General features: G+C 45.3%; 1 protein-coding gene across 1 annotated transcript in view; it reads right to left on the bottom strand.

Annotated features, from left to right (window-relative positions):
• The window catches only part of LOC120946832 (nebulin related anchoring protein), a 170,777-nt gene that overhangs the window by 7,397 nt on the left and 140,005 nt on the right, over positions 1-23,375 (bottom strand). The window contains exons 33-40 of the mRNA XM_040361581.1: positions 22,720-22,824; positions 20,957-21,064; positions 18,192-18,503; positions 9,008-9,112; positions 6,917-7,015; positions 6,346-6,450; positions 4,251-4,358; positions 1,781-2,092 (exon numbers count right to left, since the gene is read on the bottom strand). Coding sequence (XP_040217515.1) covers positions 1,781-2,092; positions 4,251-4,358; positions 6,346-6,450; positions 6,917-7,015; positions 9,008-9,112; positions 18,192-18,503; positions 20,957-21,064; positions 22,720-22,824 — 1,254 coding nt within the window. The remainder of the gene's footprint in view (positions 1-1,780; positions 2,093-4,250; positions 4,359-6,345; positions 6,451-6,916; positions 7,016-9,007; positions 9,113-18,191; positions 18,504-20,956; positions 21,065-22,719; positions 22,825-23,375) is intronic.

Genomic DNA, 23,375 nt, shown 5'->3' with positions numbered 1-23,375 from the left:
CTTTGGGGGAAGTTACAAGCACCGATCACCGCTCTATAACTTTCACTAAAACAGCTGAAAAGGGGGCAGATCAGTGCTTGTAACTCCCCTGCCGCTCCGATCGCCCCTGACTGCCCAAGTATCGGGTGAAGCATCAGAGCATTTCCCCCGAGTACAAGTACTTGGGTAAATGCTCGGTATCGGTACCAATACCGGTACTAGTATCGGTATCGGGACATCCCTAATATATATATACTGTATATATCACAAGGGCTAAATCTGTGTCTGTAATGCATGTTCAAACCTTAATACTATAAATAATAACATGTTATTAGATTTTTCCATTTTAGTTTTAGTCGTATTTTGTCATCTGAATTGTTTTAGTTTTAGTTATATTTTAGTAGACTAAAATAGTATTAATTTAGTAAATGAAAATATATTAGTCTACGAAATTAACATTAGTACAGGCTCCTCTCCTGTACTGAAACTGGCCTGTGTGCTTCTCTATGCAAAGGGTGATCATGGCTGGGTGGAAGGGGCCAGTAGGGTGTTGTACATAGCTTCCAGAAAACATCACAGCCCCCTACCCTCAGTCCTGAAGCAGTGGGATGGCTCTTGGGCGGAGTTATGCAAATATGAAAATGCCTTCACCCCTCCTTATGCCCACGCCTTCCTTTGTGCAGCCCCTCCCTCTGAGCTCACCCCTCTCTATGCCCACCGTTCCTCTGTGCAGCCCCTCCCTCTGTGTTCACCCCTCCCTATGCCTACGCCTTCCTCTGTGCAGCCCCTCCCTCTGTGCTCACCCCTCCCTATGCCCACACCTTCCTCTGTGCAGCCCCTCCCTCTTTGTTTACCCCTCCCTATGCCCACACCTTCCTCTGTGCAGCCCCTTCCTCTGTGCTCACACCTTCCTCTGTGCAGCCCCTCCCTCTGTGCTCACCCCTCCCTATGCCTACGCCTTCCTCTGTGCAGCCCCTCCCTCTGTGCTCACCCCTCCCTATGTCCACGCCTTCCTCTGTGCAGCCCCTCCCTCTGTGCTCACCCCTCCCTATGCCCACACCTTCCTCTGTGCAGCCCCTTACAGGGGCGGACTGACAACTCATGGGGCCCCCGGGCTTACAGATGGCCACCATGCCAGGAGGCAGTGCAGAGTCGGGGCAGCTAAAATCTCAAAAACACAGATTTTTACATACTGTCCCTGGTTTTATTGAGCCTGGCAACCCTGATGGGGCCCCCTAGTGGCACGGGGCCCTCGGGTAGTGCCCGAGTGACTCAATGGTCAGTCTGCCCCTGAACATTTAGCAACATATTGCTGCACTTAGAGGCGCCCTTTTTCTCTTTTATACTCTGTAGCTCCTGCTGGATTTTGCTTCCAATCCCCTTACGGAGGCTTCCATTTGTGGACATTTTATGGTTACACAACCTGGTCACATTGCTATAATCTTTTTATATGGACTATAAACTGAAGGACTTGTGAGTAAATGGTTGAGGAACGAATCATCTGAGTTTCCATTATTTCTTATTGGGAAATTAGCTTTGATATACAAGTGCTTTGGATTACAAGCATGTTTCCGGAACAAATTATGTTCGCAATCCAAGGTTTTACTGTAATTATACTTGGTTCTATGTGCATTTAAGTGGGCTCGCCATGCCATTACCTTGAGGGATTTGCATTTGGGAGTTTAAAACAGGCAGTGAGGAAATGTGATATCACCTCCTAACTGCCAGTCAAAAAAGACACAAAGAACAATTATGAAATTAAATAGACCCCTCATAATAAATGGCTGTTGATGGTACGTACGTCGCTCTGCAGACTGTGCGCTTGCTTGGCGTGTTTTAGCGTGAGCTGCTGCGGGTCACACGTGTACTGGTGGAAGTGCTGGCGGTAGTTGACGTTGCTGGCTTGCTCCTGGCTCCTTTTGGCCTGGATAAATCCTGGTTGGTTCAGGTGCGTGTGGACCTGCGACCTGGTTTCCTCTGAGTGCCTCTTGTACTCGCGGTCGCTCTGAAGTTTGCCGACCTTCATCACGTGCTGCGTCTTGGGGTCGTCAATAATGCTGCGGAAACCGATTTGATGTCCCCTCTCCTTGACGAAGGCTTCTTTGTAACGAAACTGCAGAGAACACAACGATTTCAAGTCAGACATGAAATAGGAACAAAGCATATCTTTCTACAGTGCCTTGCAAAAGTATTCACCCCCTTGGCATTTTTCGTGCTTTGTTGCCTCACAACCTGGAATTAACGTGGATTGTTTGAGGATTTGCATCATTAAATTTACAGAACATGCCCACAACTTTGAAGATTTTTTTATTTTATTTTTATTGTGAAGCAAACAACAAATAGGACAAAATAACATAAAAAAAGTCAATGTGCATAACTATTCACCCCCCTAAAGTCAATACTTTGTAGAGCCACCTTGTGTGGCTATCACAGCTCCAAGTCGCTTTGGATAAGTCTCTATGAGCTTGTCACATCTTACCACTGGGATTTTTGCCCATTCCTCCTTGCAAAACTGCTCCAGCTCCTTCAAGTTGGATGGTTTGCGCTTGTGAACAGCAATCTTTAAGTCTATTGGATTAAGGTCTGGGCTTTGACTAGGCCATTCCAACACATTTACATGTTTCCCCTTAAACCACTCAAGTGTTGCTTTAGCAGTGTGTTTGGGGTTATTGTCCTGCTGGAAGGTGAACCTCCATCCTAGCATCAAATCACACACAGAGTGGTACAGGTTTTGCTCAAGAATATCCCTGTATTTAGCACCATCCATCTTTCCCTCAACTCTGACCAGTTTCCCAGTCCCGACTGCTGAAAAACGTCCCCACAGCATGATGCTGCCACCACCATGTTTCACGGTGGGGATGGTGTTCTTTGGGTGATGTGATGTGTTGGGTTTGCGTCAGACAGAGTTTTCTTTGATGGCCAAAAAGTTTAATTTTTTTGTCTCATCAGACCAGAGCACCTTCCTCCATACATTTTGAGAGTCTCCCAAATTCCTTTTCCCAAACTCAAAACGTGCCATTTTGTTTTTTTTGCTGAAAGTAATGGCTTTATTCTGGCCACTCTGCCATAAAGCCCAACTCGATGGAGCGTACGGCTTATTGTCATCCTATGTACAGATACTCCAGTCTCTGCTGTGGAACTCTGCAGCTCCTCCAGTGTTACCGTAGGTCTCTGTGCTGAATCTCTGATTAATGCCCTCCTTGCCCGACCCGTGAGTTTTGGTGTGCGGCTGTCTCTTGGCAGGTTTGCTGTTGTGCCATGTTCTTTCCATTTGGTTATGATAGAAGTTGATGGTGCTCCTAGGGATCATCAAAGATTTGGATGTTTTTTTATAACCGAACCCTGACTTGTACTTCTCAACAACATTTTCCATTACTTGTTTGGGGAGTTTCTTGGTCTTCATGGCAGTGTTTGGTTAGTGGTGCCTCTTGCTTAGGTGTTGCAGCCTCTGGGGCCTTTCAGAAAGGTGTGTATATGTAATGACAGATCAAGTGACGCTGAGATTGCACACAGGTGGACATCATTTCACTAATTATGTGACTTCTGAAGGTAATTGGTTGCACCGGAGCTTTTTATGGGCTTGATAACAAATGCACATTTTATGTATATATTTTTCAAATTTTACTTCACCAACTTAGACTATTGTGTTCTGATCCATCACATATCATTCAGATTAAAAAACATTGAACTAAAGGCTGTAATGTAACAAAATAGGTAAAAAGCCAAGGGGGTGAATACTTCTGCAAGGCACTGTATAGTGTGTGCTTGTATCAATCCAGAGCACTGAGTGTCAATTCTGTATGCCAACTCCTTCCTCTCTCCCCACCCCCTGCTTTCTGAAAGCTCAGAAATGCTGTGTAAATTCTGGACTTTGAACTGATGTAGAGGAGAGAAGACTGCAGATAAACAGGTACAACGTATGTAGGGTGATTTGTTTCATTCCTGTGTATGATCTCAGGCCAGTCGCTTCACCACTTGAGTATATGTAAGGGTTTACAACTTCTTTAGCATGTGTACCTATTTGGGGTTTTCACTATAAAGGCTTCCTCTTATTTCTTATCTTGGTGACACCAAAGGCATGACATTAGGGGAAAGCACACTAGCATCAATAAAAACATAACACATGGTTCTAACCTTTCTCCATTTCATCCAAAACTAGAAAAAAAGGACGCAGTTGGGCTTTAGATCTACCATCTCTTCAGTAAGAACTCCCACTAACTAATCTCATCCATTGGAATCAAACCTAGTTTCATCCGGAATTGTTCACTTACATCACTGGCGATCTCTCGGGAGGCTTTGGCGGTTTGGAAGGGAATGGCGTCCAGTCTCAGGTCATAACCGGCTGCCCTGGACTGCTCCCACAGCGTCTTGTAGGCTTTCTAATGATTTGCAGGAAAAAATCAAACCGTTAAATTATACTGAAGAATTAAAACTGAAAAACACAAAAAGTTATATATATATTAGTATATATATCCCTCACTAGCCATAAAGGATATAAATCCCCTTTCTGTGTAACAAATGCCTTCCCATTGACTGTAGCAGTGACATCATCACTGTGCTGTTCATAGCCTGTGCATGGCTGTGGGAGGGGCCCAGCAGGCTCCACCCACTAGAGGCTGCCTGAAGACAACTACAGGAGGGGGTGAAGACAAGACCAGTCACTCTGCACAAGGAGAGAGAACAGCAGTGAGCGGTCTTTATTACAGGAAAAGTCTCACACTGGATTACTGCACAGATCTGGAGGAAATACACAAATCACACAGAGATTCCAGGAAGAATACACATGATTAATGGATTTAGACAATTTTGATCTGTGACTCTTTTCAAGAGTTTTTCATCACTTTCTGACCCTGTGACATCTCAGTAGAAATAACAGAGGGGGTTGTCACTGGCACAGGAAGGCATGGACAGCATGGGTGGTGAAGGGTTGGAATTTCCTGCAATGTTTTTGTTTTTCAATGGGTCTTACAGGGATAGGATATCAGGCAAAATCTTCTCAATGGAGTCACAGACAGAAAAAAAAAACCCTAATGAAAATAAAATGTTTCGGTTATAAACATACACTATATTTTCAAAAGTATTGGGACACCTTCCTTTACACGCACATGAACTTTAATGGCATCCCAAATAAAATTATGTGAAAAAATTATTTTCTATCTTTTTTGTATTAATGAGTTGATTTTTTTCATTAATTAAAAAGTATGTGACTCATATTTTTATCTATTTTTTATTAAAGTCTATGTGTGTTGAATTTATATGTACTTATTAATTAAATGTACAGTATGGGCTAGATTCAGAGACAGTTACGCCGGCGTATCAGTAGATACGCCGTCGTAACTCTGAATCTGCGCCGTCGTAAATTTAAGCGTATTCTGGAAACCAGATACGCCTAAATTAGGCTAAGATACGAGTGGCGTAAGTCTCTTGCGCCGTCGTATCTTAGTTGCATATTTACGCTGGCCGCTAGGTGACGCTTCCGTCGATTTCAGCGTAGAATATGCAAATGAGCTGGATACGCCGATTCAGAAACGTACGTGCGCCCGGCGGATTTTTTTACGTTGTTTGCGTAAGGCTTTTTCCGGCGTAACGTTACTCCTGCTATATGAGGCATAGCCAATGTTAAGTATGGACGTCGTTCCCGCGTCGAATTTTGTAAATTTTACGTCGTTTGCGTAAGTCGTTCGCGAATAGGGCTTTGTGTAAATTACGTTCACGTCGAAAGCATTGACTATTTGCGACATGATTAGGAGCATGCGCACTGGGATACGTTCACGGTCGGCGCATGCGCCGTTCGTGAGAAACGTCATTTACGTGGTGTCATGTTTTATTTGCATAAAACACGCCCACCTCTTAACAATTTGAATTCGGCACGCTTACGCCGGCAGATTTACACTACGCCGCCGCAACTTACGGAGCAAGTGCTTTGTGAATACTGCACTTGCCTCTCTAAATTGCGGCGGCGTAGCGTAAATAACATACGCTACGCCCACACAAATTTACGTCCCCCTACCCGAATCTAGCACTAAGTGTGTTGAATTTCTAATTAGTGTGTGTGTGTGTGACTTGAATATTATATACTTTTATTAATTGTTTGTGAGTTGATTTTTTTTGAATTGATTAAAAAAAACATATGCCACTTACATTTTTATATTTTTTTAATCATAAAATTGTACGGGACTTGAACTTTCATACATTTTTATTAATTAGTGTGTATGTGACTTGAATTTGAATAATGTTTTTATTGATTAAACTGTATGTAAAGATAAAAAAATAAAATGTTCTGGCTTTGGATAGAGTAGGGACGAATTAGAACCCTTGCTGAGATTTTATTGCATAGCATGGGATCTTGGTCCCAATGGTACTTACGTCACTTATTTGCGAAGCGTTGATTCGCGCCCGTATGAAGTCAGGGTGATCTGGAGGTAGAGTGTACTGGTGCCGAGATTCCTGATCTCCAGATTTATACAATCTCTGGAAAACACAAACAGAAATCTCATGAAAATAAACATGGAAAGGCAATATCATCTGGTGCTACGAAATGAAATCATTCAACATTTTTACTGTACAATGCACAAGCAGAGGTCAGAAAAACTGAAATTCTGCAGGACAAAAATAAGGTTTGGAAACTCAGAAATACTCCGTTCTCTGGTGTTTCCAAGCTGAGTTATCCTTGGGCCTTTCCAAGTGTTTCCATGGCTCTCCGGCCCCCCCCCCCCCCAACCTCTGGCCACATGCGGTATTGTATGCCATTGAAGTCAATGCAGAACAAATTATTTTCATTTCCATTGACTTCTATGGGGAAAAATCGCTTTGATATGCGAGTGCTTTGGATTACAAGAATTCTCCTGGAACGGATTATGCTCATAATCCAAGGTTTCACTGTATCCCTTATTAACACATGTAATCTCTTTCAACAGTAGCAGGAAGAGGGTCTTACATCGCTGCATTGGAGGTAGCTGTTCTTTGCATGAAGCAATCCAGGAGAGTCGGTGACTGCGGTAAACCCTATCGATCCCGGGCTCTGACGGTATTTGGTCTGTAAAACATAAATCAAGTTGTCAGCATCATAACCAAAGATTTACAACCCAACCACAGCAAAAAAAATCTGTTTAGGAAATAATGGGAAATCTCTTGGCAAATCTGCTGCAGAATCAAGTTTTCAGAAGTTAGATGCTCATTTCTAGATACAACAGTTGGGTAGACACCTGATCTGTGTCCTGTCAGAGACAAATGTTTTGCTCTTGATTTAGCTAGACTTGTACTTTTCCATTGCAGTTTTCTTCCCTTGTGATATTATGCATTGCAGTTGTAGCACCCTCTTTCTTTCAGCATGGGCACTACGCTAAAGTTAGTGGGGAATGGGAGAGTTATGTTGCTCCCATTTGTGATTTGTTCAAATTCTGGGACCTCTGTCATCCCAGAAATGTCCACTGAGTGAGTCTGTGGTCCAGGGGTGTAACACCACCCCTGGCCAGCAATTGGCGCCAGAGGGGTTCTGGCAGAGCGGGTTTTCCCCAGCAGCCGATTGGAGGAGTTTTTCCTTTGCGGGGCATGCTGGGGGAGAGTATATCTGTGACAGGGGTCATGTGTTAAACTTTTTGCAGGGTCCCGTTCCAGGTGCGGTACCCACCTTCAGGGTACGCGCATCCATGGACCCCGCCAGCGCGGCCCGCCTGGCCAAAGCTCAAGACTGCATTGACCCTCATCCGGAGGAGAAAGGGCACTCCAGTGTTTCGCTGGGTTCCAGAATCCATTGAGAGAATCCCAGTCTGGGATCGGGTGTCCGGACCTCTGACAGGTATGATTGCTGTCATCCGGGGGCCTGTTTAGGAAAAAGTCTGCTGGGAGGAGATGCTCTCTATTCACCTAAGTCCTTTATTGAAATTGGCCTGTAGCAGAGGGCCTAGAGCCGGGTCTGTGAGACAGACCTGTTCCTCCCAGACAGTTCAGAGTGATGCTTCGGCTGCCAGGCCTATCATAGGGGTCTGTCCGGGGGCACTTTGTCCACTCCAAGCAGAGTGGCGACGTGTAGCAAAGTTGGTTCTATACAGAGCAGTGTTGATTGCTCCATTCTATATCCAGGCCTGATACTGCATGGTTCTTTTTCTTCCTTCATTAACCTTGACCTTCCCAATGTGTGTTGATGTTGGCTGTGTTTGGCCTGGACAATAAAGCATTGAAAACTCTTTATTGGATGTCTGGACCTTCACTCACTGCTGCTATTCTCACAGTTACACTGCCAGGGTAATTTGGTAGGCCGGTCCCAAATCAACCAGCGGCTCCTTCGGGGGTAGCGCTACACTATCTTACTGTTATGGTACACTCAGGATCCCAGGCAGGTCCTTCAGAACTCTTAGAAACCCTACCAGGACTTCCAATTATATTCGAACTCGAAGCTCATCCCTAGTTTCCACCCAGAGACTGATCACATTAATCACCCTACAGGTAGACAGACAGACAAGGAGAGTGCCATAGCAAAAACCCTGGATGCTGGAATGAGGAAAAGGAGCACACGTGATCCTGACACCTGAGAACTAAAGAGCTTTAATAACTTCCCGCCAGTTGTCTGTTTGTTGCCATGCATGGTTGACCTGACTACTCTCTTGCTGATCGCCTGCCCAGACCTCTGCTCAGACTCTACTCTCTTGCCTAGCCTGCCTAAACCTGACTACTGTCATATACCATAGCCTCTCTGTTCCAACCACCCTCTGGTAGGGCAATCCTGAGGGCCATAACCTTGTGTCAGTGTGCAGTAAAGTAAACCAGGAGTAACCATCAGGAGCTCTGGTATAAACAAACTGATGCCTAGATTTCATGCCATGGATAAGCTTATGTCACCTGCCAGGGGGCGCTATAACATATACAAGCTACCCAACAGAAATTGTAATCAGTCACCAATCTGAATTTTAAAAAAAAGATACAGGCAAAGTCAATGTCTAATAATGTGGAATGTTCCATATCAGGAAGTGGACAATAGACTTTATAAATATGGATGCTGTTGCGCTCTCTTTTCACAGTTAATACAGACCTCACTGATGAGCTCTCCGGCCTTCTTGGCGCCCTCGATCTGTGGAGACCCCGATGCCTCCCAGCCGACTCCCCTCATAAAGTTTAAGTCCGATTTGTAGCGAGCCTGCAGAAGAAGAAGAATGGGATAATTAGGTTTAATAGAATTTCCCCAAAGGAACAGACATCAAACATCATTCCTTCTTTGTAAACCAGAGCCATTGAATAATAGAGAGAACAGGGCCCACTGCGCCAAGTGTGGCACGGGGGGAATAAATATTTATTGTATAATCATTACAGCTGGCTTTCACTCACATATTTATTTAACACTGGTAATGTGCGCAGAAAATAAATGAGATACTGATTTATTATTCATGTCAAAAGCCATAAGATCCCCTTTATCCAGGCAAAGTAGACATTTAAAGGGATATTCCATGTGACAGGTGGTCTCTCACTTAGCCTGTACATTTATTGATTAAACCCAACTATTCTGCACCGTTTCATATCACGGGTCTGAACATAGGGCCAGATTCACGTAGAATTGCGGCCGTGTAACGTAACCTGTTTACGTTACACCGCCGCAAGTTTTCAGTGTAAGTGCCCGATCCACAAAGCACTTACCTGTAAACTTGCGGTGTATCGTAAACACGTCCGGCGCAAGCCCGCCCAATTCAAATGGGGCGGGTACCATTTAAATTAGGCGCGCTCCCGCACCGGACGTACTGCGCATGCTCCGTTCGCAATTTTCCCGACGTGCTTTGCGCGAACTTACGGCGGCCCAACGTGTTTGTGAATTGCGACACGCGTAACGTACTTACGTCGGAAAAAAAAAAAAATTCAAAAGCGACGTGGGAACGACGGGCATACTTTAACATGGTGGAGTAACACCATGTTAATAGCACCCCTAACTTTGCGGCGGGAAACTAAGACTTGCGCCGATGTAACAACGGGAAAAACCTTCGTGGATCGCCGTAACTGCTAATTTGTATACCAAACGCTGGAATACGACGCAAACTCCACCCAGTGGCGGCCGAGGTACTGCATCCTAAGATCCGACGGTGTAAGACAATTACACCTGTCGGATCTAAGGGCTATCTATGCGTAACTGATTCTATGAATCAGTCGCATAGATACTCTGATAGATACGACAGCGTTTCAGAGAAACGCCGTCGTATCTCTTCTGTGAATCTGGCCCATAATGTGTAGGCTGCAGTGGTGGTTGGTGCTCAATTTTTTTTTTGGGGGGGGGGGGGGGGCGCAAACAAACTGAAAAAAAAACTCATCAATTGCAGCCACTGTGCCCATCAAACGCAGCTACTATGCCCATCAATTGCCACCACTGTGCCATCAAATGCAGCCACTGTCCTCATCATTTGTCACCACTGTGCCATCAAACACAGCCACTGTGCCATCAAACACAGCCAAAGCCATTAATTGCCGCCAGTTTGCCCCATCAAATGCCGCCAGTTTGCCCCATCAAATGCCGCCAGTTTGCCCCATCAAATGCCGCCAGTTGATGCCAGTTTTCCCCATCAAATGCAGCCAATTTTCCCCGCCCGGTGCATTGCCACGAAATTAGATTTGCCATGGAATGAGATGGTCCGCCTCCATCACATCCTATTGGCTCACTCCTGTCACGTGACATATTTAAACGTCAAGTATCGACGCAAACATCAGTCTCAGCTAGGCTATCATAGGGAGAGGATCTTCTCTCCCTATGATAGCTGAAGCTGCACGGAGCTCTCATTTTGTGGCAATGCACCGGGCTGTGCTCATGAGTGAAGGAGAGCGGACACACTGCTCTGTACACTCCGCTCTCTATGCTGCTGTTATTGTCCCAGCTCCCTCCCCTCAGCAGCCTCACAGCTGAGCTCCACACACCGGCCCCTGACCTCCGCACAGCCAATCACAGGCAGAAGCTGCCTGGTAACTAGTGTACAGTGTCCCCGGGCTCTGCCTGTCACTGAATACCAACACACACCAGCTCCGTGCAGCTTCAGCGATCACAGGGAGAGGAGATCCTCTCCCTATGATAGCCTAGCTGAGACTGATGTTTGCGTCAATACTTGACGTTTAAATATGTCACGTGACAGGAGTGAGCCAATAGGATGTGATGGAGGCGGACCATCTCATTCCATGGCAAATCTCATTTCGTGGCAATGCACCGGCACTTACCCAACACAGCACTGTTTAAACAGGGAAGTCTATTAGAGCCAGCAGGCTCTAATCAGGAAGTCTGTTGGCTCTAATAGGCACTTCCAAAACACCCCTACTGGTCACTAGTCAATGGCTAGGCTGCATTCTCATGAATATTAAGAGTCTTGGTGATGCCACCGGTCACCAGTGAATGGATACTATAGACTGTTTTTATGAATCTGAAGCATTGGTGAAGTCACTGGTCTCCAGTCATTAGTCAATAATAATAATAATAATAATGTGATCTCATCAATATGAAGAGTGAGGTCTACAGTGAATGGATAGGCTAAGTTTTCATGATCATAAAGCATCTTGGTGATGTCATTGTTCTCTAGTCAATGGATAGGATGCATTCTCATAAGCACATAGAGTCTCTGTGATGTTTTCAGTGAATGGATAGGTTCCTTCTCATGAATATAAAGCATTTCAAAGAGGCTACTGGTCTCTAGCCAATGGATAGGCTTCACTCTTAACGTTGAAGTCTCTTGGTGATGTCACTGGTCTCTAGGAATGGTTTGGCTGCGTTTTCATGAATTTAAAGCATCTTGGTGATGTCACTGATCTTTAGTGAGCAGATAGGCTGTGTTCTTATGAATATGAATAGGTAGATTCACACACATTGGCCTAAATTTAGGGCGGCCTAGCCTAGCCTTTTTAGGCTACACCGCCGTAAATTAGTTAGGCTAGTAGTGATTCACAATCTACTTACCTGCTAATCTACAGCGGTGTAGCCTAAAACGAGCGGGCGTAAGGGCGCCTAATTCAAATGACTTGGAGGGAGGCGTGTTGTATGGAAATGAGGCTTGACCTCACGTTTTTTTACGTTTTTTGACACTGCACATGCGCCGGGCGACTACATTTCCCAGTGCGCATTGCGGCTAAGTAGGCCGTATGGGCCTATTGATTTAGACGCGGACGTAAACGACGTAACTCCCGATTCGCGGACGACTTACGCAAACGACGTAAAAAATTCGAACCTCGCGGCGGGAACGGCGGCCATACTTTAACATTGTTATTCCACCTCATAGGTGGAATAACTTTAGGCCGCCTAAGGCCTTACGGAAACTACGTTAATCGACTGCGGCGGGCTCGCGTTCGTTCGGGAATCGTCGTAAAAGCTAATTTACATAATCTACGCCGGCCGCAATGGAAGCGCCACCTAGCGGTCAGCCAAAACATTGCAATCTAATATAGGACGGCGCAAGCCGTCCTATCTTAGATATGTTTAAGTGTATCTCTGTTAGAGAATACACTTAAACAAATGCCGGCGTAGATTCAGAGTTAGGTCGGCTTATCTACTGATAAGCCGGCCTAACTCTTTGTGAATCTACCTAGAAGTGTCTCAGCGATGTCAATGGTCTCTAGTTAAAGGGTAGGTTGTGTTCCCAGTGATGTCACCAGTCTCTAGCCAATGGATAGGCGGCATTCTCATGAATATGAAAAGTTGTAGTTATTTTAGTGGTCTCTGAGGAATGGGCAGTTTGCATTCTCATGAATATGATGCGTCTCATTGATGTCACCCGTCTCTAGTAAACAGGTGCTCCTCAAATACCTTCTCCAAAGGTGTGAAAGCCATTGAGGAGAAATCTTGTGGTAAGTTGCCATTTCCAGCTAGATTGGAAGTGTGTGATATCCATTTTCCAGCACGATATACTTTCAATCCAAGATGATTAGAGGTATAAAGAGTGTCTTTGATCTGTATTAATAATTTAATTGGATCTTATTCATTTTCCATGCACATCAAACCTCAGAGAGTGAAGCTGTTTGCATTTGTTCACACGACACTTCGGTAAATAATAAATCATGTCTGATATGAGAGAGAGACCTCAAGTGAATTAAGCGAGCTTGTTTCTCCCCATCAAGAATTCCTTGTGTTGTATTATTTTCACAGAGCTTAATTAATAATGGGGACGCTAATCACTTCACTCCTGCGCTATGTAAAGTGTCATCTCGCTGCAATTACAGGACCTTATTCCTGCTAATAAACTCAATGCCGACAATCGCACAGTAACAGTATTCAGCGGGGCGAACTTTTAGCTGTCACGCTTTGTCTGTTTCAGGGCGTAACGTGCTGAAATAGTTAGTGAACAAGTCATTAAAGTGGAGTAAAAAGTAAAAGTGTCCCACTTTCCCAAGTATTGCGAAACAAAGTTCTGACAAAGTCCTTTAAGTTCAACCTGTTCTAAGAAACTCACATTCTGATATTGAAGAGCGAACTCAATTAGGTAGTACTGTGAATGCGAAGTTTGTAATGGGATTGGTGCAGTTGTTTCAAGAAAAAAAAAAAAGAGGCCCAGATTCTTATAGCCGCGCCTAACTTTGTGCGAGCGTATCGTATCTGATTTACGTTACGCCTCGGCAACTTAGACGGCCAAGTACAGTGGGCCAGATTCACATATACTTGCGGCCGCGTAACGTATCGTCTATACGTTACACCGCCGCAAGTTTTCAGCACAAGTGCCTGATTCACCAAGCACTTGCGTGTAAACTTACGGCGGTGTAACGTAAAGGCATCCGGCACAAGCCCGCCCAATTCAAATGGGGCGTGTACCATTTAAATTAGGCGCGCTCCCGCACCGGACGTACTGCGCATGCTCCGTTTGGAAATTACCACCGTGCTTTGCGCAAAGTGACATCATTTTTTTGAACGGCGACATGCGTAACGTACTTTCGTATTCCCGGACGTCTTACGCAAAAAAAAAAAAAAAAAAAATTCGAAATTCGACCCGGGAACGACGGCCATACTTTAACATGGCTCATCTAAAGTTAAGCAATGTTAAAGCAGGCTTAACTTTGCGACAGGAAAAAATTACTAGCGACGACGTAACGAACGCGAAAACCGTTGTGGATCGCCGTAAAACCTAATTTGCATACCCGACACGGGAAAACGACGCAAACTCCACCCAGTGGCGGCCGAAGTACTGCATCCTAAGATCCGACGGTGTAAGTCAATTACACCTGTCGGATCTTAGGGCTATCTATGCGTAACTGATTCTATGAATCAGTCGCATAGATACTCCCAGAGATACAACGGCGTATCAGGAGATACGCCGTCGTATCTGTTCCGTGAATCTGGCCCAGTATTCTCAAAGCACTTGCTCCGTAAGTTGCGGCGTCGTAGCGTAAATCGGCCGGCGTAAGCCCGCATAATTCAAATGTGGGACAGGGGGGCGTGTTTTATGTTAATTTTCTGTGGCCCGACGTGATTGTCGTTTTTCACGAACGCCGCATGCGCCGTCCGTGGAAATCTCCTAATACGCCGCAAGGACGTATTGGTTTTGACGTGGGGGTAAATTACGTCCAGCCCCATTCACGGACTAGTTACGCAAACAACGCAAAATTTTCATATTTCTTCGCGGGAACGACAGCCATACTTAACATTGGTACGCCGCACTTACGCCACCATATAGCAGGGGTAACTATACGCCGGGAAAAGCCTAACATAAACGGCGTAAATGTACTGCGTCAGCCGGGCGTACATTCGTGAATTTGCGTATCTTGCTGATTTACATATTTCGATGCGTAAATCAGCATACACGCCCCTAGCGGTCAGCGTGAAAATACAGTTACGATCCGATGGCGTAAGAGACTTACGCCTGTTGGATCTAAGGGAAATCTATGCGTAACTGATTCTAAGATTCTAAGATACGACGGCGCGACTCAGAGATACGACGGCGTATCTGGAGATACGCCGTCATATCTCTTTTGAGAATCTGGCCCAGAGTTTGTAAGTAATACTTATTATTAATTTTTCAAACACCTAACAGTCTCTTCTATCTTCCAGAGACTCCATGTGCTGAGTACCTGGGTCTGCACACCTGTTGGTCCATTATGAGGGGTCATATTATTGTCCATTATAAGGGCTCGCCCTTCCTACACTGAGTTCCTGGGTCTGCACGCTTTATCTCCCTATTATGAAGGGTTACCACTTTCCCTGTGCTAAACTCCTGGTTTGCACACCTTCTGTGCCTATTATGAGGGGCTCCCACCATCCCTGCACTGGGTTTCTTGGTCTGAACACTTGCTGTAGCCATTATGAGAGGTGCCCACCATCCTTGTGTTGAGTTCCTAGGTCTGAACACCTTGGCCCGGATTCATAGACATCGGCGCATATTTATGCCGCCGTAGCGTATCTCTTTTACGCTACGCCGGCGCAGCGCACAGAGACAAGCACTGGATTCACAAAGCACTTGCTCCCACTCGCTGTTAAAGATACGCTGGATTTCCTCGGCGTAAGCCGGTGTAGGTGGAAGTGGGCGTGAGCCATGCTAATGAGGCGTGACCCCATGCAAATGATGGGCCAAGCGCCACTTACTTAAAATGAACGGCGCATGCGCCGTCCTGTGGCCGCATCCCAGTGCGCATGCTCAGAATCACGTCGAGACAACTGCCTAAGATATGTCGAATCACTGTCTTCGACATGAACGTAACCTACGTCTAGTCATACTCACGTACAACGTAAACGACAAAAGATACGACGGCTTGTGTTCCCTGGTCCATACCTTTGCATGAGTTGCGCCTCCTATATGGGGAATAACTTTACGCCGGACGAACGACTTACGCAAACCGCGTATATGATGCGCCGGGCGCAACTACGCTTGTGAATTGGCGTATCTCCCTCATTTGCATATGTGCACAGAAAATCTATGGGAGAGGCAAATGCGCCCACGATACGACGGCGTAGGCAAGTTACGTCGGTCGTAGGAAGCCTATTTTTAGGCGTATCTCAGATTGTGGGCACGGTGCACAGATACGACGGCGCATAGTTACACTTACGCGGCGTATCTTGAGATACGTCGGCGTAAGTGCTTTGTGAATCCGGGCCCTTCTGTTCCCATTCTGTGATATTCCAAACTTTGCCGTATCAAGTTCCCAGGTCCACACACCTGATATGCTCATTACAAGGGTCCTTAATATCCCTGCACATAGTTCCTGGCTTTGCACACCTGTTGTGGCCATTATTAGTGTTTCTCACTATATATGCATTGAGTTCCTACAGTATGTCTGAACACCTGCTGTGCCCATTACTAGGAGCCCCAACCAGGGATGGACTGGCCATTGGGACTACAGGGAGTTTCCCGGTGGGCCGATGGCTCAGTGGGCCGGCTTCAGTGACAGCGGACCGCCACCCCCCTCCGCTCCCCTGTCTCTCCCTTCCCGCAGCGCTCACCTGGGGGGAACAGAGAAGCAGGGGGAGGACCAGAGGAGCAGGGGGGACGACAGAGGAGCATGGGGGAGGGGACAGACAGCTGACTCAACAGCTACGTATGGCCTGGGAGTTTCTCACTTCTGCCTAATCTTGTCCCATAAGGGGGGGCACCGAACTGATTCTTTGCCCCGGGTGAAATAATGTCTAGCTTCCCCACTGGTACTGCCTATAAGAGTACCAGTACCAGCTGGTCTACGCTAATAAAGTAGAATGGCTAGTGGCTAGTGAAGGGGGAGAGGGGGCTTGGGTGGCCGGGGGTGAAGTGGGCCAGTCTGGATGAAGTCCAGGGCCAAATTTTTGTCCCAGTCCAGCCCTGGCCCCAACTATCCCTGCATTTTGCAGAATCTGCATACCTGCAAGTACTCATACCTCCCAGCATGAAGACCTCATTACTCAACTCTTTAACCACTTGGGATCCGCCTGCCGTCAATTGACGGCTACAGTGCGGATCCCAATTTCCAAACCGCCGTCAATTGACGGCCGCCCCTTAGGGCGGTCCCCGCGCGCGCTCCAGAGCGCGCTGCGGGGAAAATCTGTGTTGGCCGTGTCCCTCGGACACAGCCAATTACAGATCGCCGCGAACGGCCAATCAGAGTGGCCGTTCGCGAGGCGATCTGTGCGGCCAATGAGAGAGGATCTCATATGTAAACATATGAGATCATCTCTCATTGCCGTTTTACACAGAGACAGCGGTGCTGTCTCTGGAGAGGAGACGGATCTGTGTCCCTTGTACGTAGGGACACAGATCGGTCACCCCCCCAGTCACCCCCCCTCCACCTACAGTTAGAACACTAAGCAGGGATACATTTAACCCCTTCCTCACCCCCTAGTGTTAACCCCTTCAATGCCAGTCACATTTATACTGTAATTAGTGCATATTTATAGCACTGATCGCAGTATAAATGTGAATGGCGCCAAAAATGTGTCCGATGTGTCCGCCATAACGTCGCAGTCCATTAAAAATCGCAGATCGCCGCCATTTCTAGTAAAAAAAATAATTAAAAAAAAATAATTCTGTCCCCTATTTTGTAAGCGCTATAACTTTTGCGCAAACCAGTCGCTTATTGCGATTTTTTTTTTTTTTTTTACCAAAAATATGTAGAAGAATACGTATCGGCCTAAACTGAGAAAAAAAAATGTTATTTTTTTTTTAAATTGGGATATTTATTATAGCAAGAAGTAAAAAATATTGTATTTTTTTCAAAATTGTCTCACTTTTTTGTTTATAGCGCAAAAAATAAAAACCGCACAGGCGATCAAATACCACCAAAAGAAAGCTCTACTTGTGGGGAAAAAAGGACGTCAATTTTGTTTGGGAGCCACGTCGCACGACCGCGCAATTGTTAGTTAAAGCGATGCAGTGCCGAAAGCTGAAATTTCACCTGGGCAGGAGGGGGGTATATGTGCCCAGTAAGCAAGTGGTTAAAGGTACTTGTGACTACACTCCTATATTCAGAGGACACATTCCAATAGGAGGCTGCTACTGCAGTATCCAGGGCCATCAATCGAGGTATAAAGCATCCATTGTAACAGGGAACCTGCTACTGTTGAATCACTGGCCCCAAATAGTCTCTCTTTTAAAGAAAACATTTGTAACTGGGGGGTTTCTACTGAAGGATCTAGGGTCCCCATTGACTTGTATATTTTCAAAAGACTGCTACTAAAGTTAAAGCCACCAGTCATTTTAGTTGCTGATGTAATCAGGCCCATAATAGTTTGCGTATCTGTATAAATCAACAGTTCCTGCTGGGTTGAGTGCTACACTTCCATTTTATAAACCAGTGATCTGTGTAGTGTGTACCTCACTCTGCAGTTGGTGAGCCCTCTTGGCCCACTGGAGCTTCATGTCCTCTGGTTCTGATGTGTAATGATGGAGTAGCACCTTGTAGTCCTGGTCACTGGCCAGCGCCTGGGCTCTCTTTGCATGGACCAGGTCCAGCATGTCGGAGGAGAGGTGGTACTGCGAGCGGAGGTGCTGGGAATCCAGTTTGTACTGGCGCTCGCTTTGCAACTTGGCAACACGAAGGCAATGCAGCATCTTGGGGTCATCCAGAATGCTCCGAGAGCCTATAAGCTTTCCTTTCTCCGAGATGTATTCATGTTTGTATGTGCACTGTGGAGGAAGATCACACTAATTAATATTACACTCACCCCACCAGAGTATCTTTATATGGAGTTCTAGAAAGGGGGGCATCAATAAAATTCATTCATTTCTTTGAATTTTTTGTTGGTGTTCATTAATAGATTTTTACAAAAGGAAGATAGAATTCAATTAATGTAAATATTATTAGGGGATGATATATGTATATGCTCACTACACAGACTGCTTCCTGCTTAGTGTCCCTACACAATGACTGTGCTTTACTGCTTCTCTTAACCTCCCTGGCGGTATGATTATTTCAGAAAAAAGGTGCTGAAAGGGGTACCATTATTTGCAAGGAAATTTGGCGTTTTATACTGTAGGCCTGTAATTCTTAGGAATAACTCATTTAAATCTGACCAAACAAGAGTCTAGTAGGCATCCCGGGTATGAATTTTTTTTAAAAGCAAAATTATAAATTATAATATAATAAATAATTATAAATAATTATAACAAATAATAATATATTTATAATAAAAATTATTCAATAATGGAATCAACTCAAAATCACTGAAATTTGCTCAGTTGCAGAATTGTCGCTGTCATTACTTTTATTTTTTTATGACGAATTTCCCCACAAATCGCTATCGCACAATTCTGCAAGTGATTATAATTTATTATCGCTGTTTTCTAGCTGCTCTAAAACCATTTTTGACATAAAGGGACACTTTTGGTTGCTATGGACAATCTACAGTTTTCAGGCAGAAAGAAAATGTTTTATTCTATAAAAGTACATGTAGGGCACTGGGCAGACCACTGGGGACAAGGGGGGTGTGTATTTTTTTACATACAGTACTGTAATCTATAAGATTACAGTATACTGTATGTAATGTGTTTGTTTACTTTTTTTAATTTGGCGCCGTTCTCCGCTCCCGTGCGTCGTAACGTTGCAGGGAACAGAGATCGGCGGCACAGTAGGACACTGTGTGAATCAAGCGAGGTCCCGTGATAACTCCTGGCAGACCTCCGCAATGTCTCCTGGGAACAGTGACAAAAGCTCCCAGGAGACATTGCGGCATCGAGGAAGTGACGGAATACCCGCACACTACCCCGATAAATCCATATACAGGAAGCAGCCAGTAACATTAAGGATTACTAAGGTTTGCCTGCCCCTGACAGTGACTCGAGCTAGGCATCGCCGCTTAGTGAAGGATTGGCTCAGCTGCTCTCAGCTGCTCTAGTCCTGCAAAGGGAACTGGGTTCCTGCTGTGAAAAAAGTGCAGGAACTTCGTTCCTGCAGGACTTGAGCCCTGATTATGGCTTACAGCTCATGAAAACCCCAAATCCACAATCTCAGAAAATTGGAATATTGTGAAAAGGTGCAATATTCTAGGCAATATTCTGGGCTAAAAAAAAACACACCTGGCCGGGTGCTCAGTGGTCCAAAGTCCTCTTTTCTGATGAGAGCAAATTTTGCATCTCATTTGGAAACCAAGGACCCGGAGTATGGAGGAAGAATGGAGAGGCACACACTGCAAGATGCTTGAAGTCCAGTGTGAAGTTTCCACAGTCAGTGATGATTTGGGGAGCCGTGTCATCGGCTGGTGTTGGTCCACTGTGCTTCATTAAGTTCAGGGTCACCGCAGCCGTCTACCAGGAGATTTTGGAGCACTTCATGCTTCCTTCCGCGAGACGAGCTCTATGGGGATGCTGACTTCATTTTCCAGCAGGACTTGGCACCTGCCTACGCTGCCAAAAGCACCAAAACCTGGTTCATTGACCGTGGAATTACTGTGCTTGATTGGTCAGCAAACTCGCCTGACCTGAACCCCATAGAGAATCTATGGGGCATTGCCAAGAGAAAGATGAGAGACATGAGACCGAACAATGCAGAAGAGCTGAAGGCCGCTATTAAAGCATCCTGGTCTTCCATAAGACCTCAGCAGTGCCACAGACGGATAGATTCCATGCCACGCCACATTGAGGCAATAATTGCTGCAAAAGGGGCCCAAACCAAGTACTGAGTACATATGCATGCTTCTACTTTTCAGAGGTCCGATATTATTCTATGTACAATCCTTGTTTTATTGATTGCATGTAATATTCAAATTTTCTGAGATTGTTGATTTGGGGTTTTCATGAGCTGTAAGCCATAATCATCACAACTATAACAAATCACGGCTTGAACTATCTTGCTTTGCATGTAATGAGTCTACCTCATATATTAGTTTCACCTTTTAAGTTGCATTTGTGAAATAAATGAACTTTTGCTCGATATTCAAATTTTTCGGGTTTCACCTGTACATATGACCACTAAATAGAAAACTTACAAACCAGTATTCATAACACAATGATGAAAACATGGAGCAGCTAGAGGGTGACAAGAAGAAGCCAGGTCAAGATGTTTCCAGCTAAAATGTTACAATTGTAGACATGTACTAAACACATGCTAGATTTTTCCGTATTTTTCACCATGTTGTACTCACATCACTAGCGATTTTACCCGAGGACTTGGCAGTTTGGAACTGGAGTGCATCCATGGTCAGCTTGTGGCCCTGAGCCCTCGCATTGAGCCAGGATTCTCGATATTTTATCTGTCAATACAGTATGTGAGTCATAATCAGATACAGCAATACAGTCATACAGTAAACACAACTCAGCAAGAATCTGGGTTTCCCTATCTATGTATTGATGTGTAACCAATGTAGATCAGAAGTCCCAATCCCTACCTATTGCCAGCCAAATTAGGTCTCTTTGGGCATGGGATGCAAAAAAGCAGATCACCCAGTGCTCATAGACCACCTAGCACTCTGCCCCCACTGCTGTCACCTACCAAGGAAATCAATGCAAGTCAAACAAGAGCCTAAGCCCAAACATTGCATGCAACAAAGAAGGCAATTAGTGGGGTCCAATCTATCCGACAAGTACCCCATTTTGAAGTCTATGAAGACTTATATGACAGGACATACAAGACACTGGGAGAAACATTCATGTGTAATAGAGGAAACACGTATTCAAAACATCTGGCCAATTGAATACCTTGTATTTGCTGGAGAGAAGTGAAGAGGTGGCATATAAACAACTGGAGAACCAGAAGTGGTTTCCCATCATTCTGTGCTGTGTTCCCAGGTAGCACACCAGCTGCACCCATTATGGGAGTTTCCACCATCTCTATGCCGAGTTCCCAGGTCTGCAAACCTGCTGTGCCTATTATTCCTCTATCCCTGCACTGAATTCCTAGATCTCCACACCTGCTGTGCCCATTACAAGGGGTTCTCGTCATCCCTGTGTTGAATTCCTGTATCCGTACATCTGCTGAGCCCACTGTGAGGGGTTCCACATCCTTGCGTTGGGTTTGTGAGTCTGTACCCCTGCTGTGCCCATTATGAGGAGCTCCCACTTTCTCCGTGATGAGTTCTCAACATCCCTGCTGGATTATTTAATAATTTCATATTATGGGAGAATGTAACAGGAGGATCTAGGACACTCAAAGAAATACCTCATGGGGGGTGTAGGATACACAAAGCTGGGCAGAGACACCAAAAATTCCCAGGTGGACAGGAGCAAATCTCATTCCAATATAGAAGCATCCAAGACACATAAGAAGCCAGGGGCTGAGTCAGTCCACCAATTTCAACTTGTAACTAAATATAATTTTTAGAGGGAATGACCCTTTATATCTGAATGCTCTCAATGGATGTACAGTGGAACCTCGGATTATGAGCATAATCCGTTCCAGGAGAATGCTCGTAATCCAAAGTACTTGCATATCAAAGCGAGTTTCCCCACTGAAGTCAATGGAAACTAAAATATTTTTTTTCCCGCATTGACTTCAATAACATGCAATACCACAGGCGACCAAAGGTGGGGACGCCGGAGAGCCTCAGAAACGGCCAGAAAGGTCCGAGAACACCTCTGCAAACCTCGGAAAGACTCAGTTCCCGAGGTTTGCCAAGGTCAGCCGTGCTGTCCTCGGGTATCTCCGAACGGTGCCGATCAGCTGTGATAGGCGCCGTTTGGCTCCGCTCGGCTCCGGTGCCCCCCCACCTCAGGCCAAACGCGGTACTGCACACCGCTTTGGCCTGACTCCTGCTCGTTTTGCGAGACAACACTCATAAACCGAGTTGACATTTTTTAAAATACAGTGCTCGTATTGTGAAATGCTCGTTAACCGCGTTACTTGCAATCCGAGGTTCCACTGTATTATGAACTGTTATTATGCAAAAAATTCTGAGGTCGGCTCACTCACATCGCTGAGATTGGCAGCATTGAGTTTGGCACGGATGTGCTCCGGTAATTCCAAAATGGTGGTGTAATGATGAAGAATGTCTTCGCCGGCTGCTTTATAGAGTCGCTGGAAAGGAAATCACATTGTTAGTAAATAATGTAATCTCTTACATGTAATATAATAGGATTGGGTTCCCCTTTCCCCCCTCATCAATGCACAAATAACCAAAAAATAAAAATAAATCCATTTTGTTTTCAGACCCATTTTAGACCTATTGATATATAGCCCGATTCAGGTAGACGTGCCTAACTTTAGGCAGGCGTAGCGTATCTCATATACGCTACGCCGCCGTAAGTTAGAGAGGCAAGTGCAGTATTCACAAACAACTTGCGTCCTAAGTTACGGCGGCGTAGTGTAAATGTGCCGGCGTAAGCGCGCCTAATTCAAATGTGGAAGAGGTGGGCGTGTTTTATGTAAATTAAGCATGACGTGAACGTAAATTACGGCCAGCTCCATTCACGGACGACTTAAGCAAACAACGTAAAATTTGAAAAATTCGACGCAGTTCCGACGTCTATACTTAACATTGGCTGTGCCATCTTTTTGGTGGTTTATCTTTACGCCTGAAAACGCCTTACATAAACGGCGTATCTTTGCTGCGACAGGCAATCGTACGT

The sequence above is a fragment of the Rana temporaria genome, chromosome 8 (genome assembly GCF_905171775.1).
Source record: "Rana temporaria chromosome 8, aRanTem1.1, whole genome shotgun sequence".
Taxonomy (NCBI): Eukaryota; Metazoa; Chordata; class Amphibia; order Anura; family Ranidae; genus Rana; species Rana temporaria.
The sequence above is the reverse complement of the archived record's forward strand: the minus strand, read 5'-3'. Positions and strand labels throughout refer to the sequence as shown.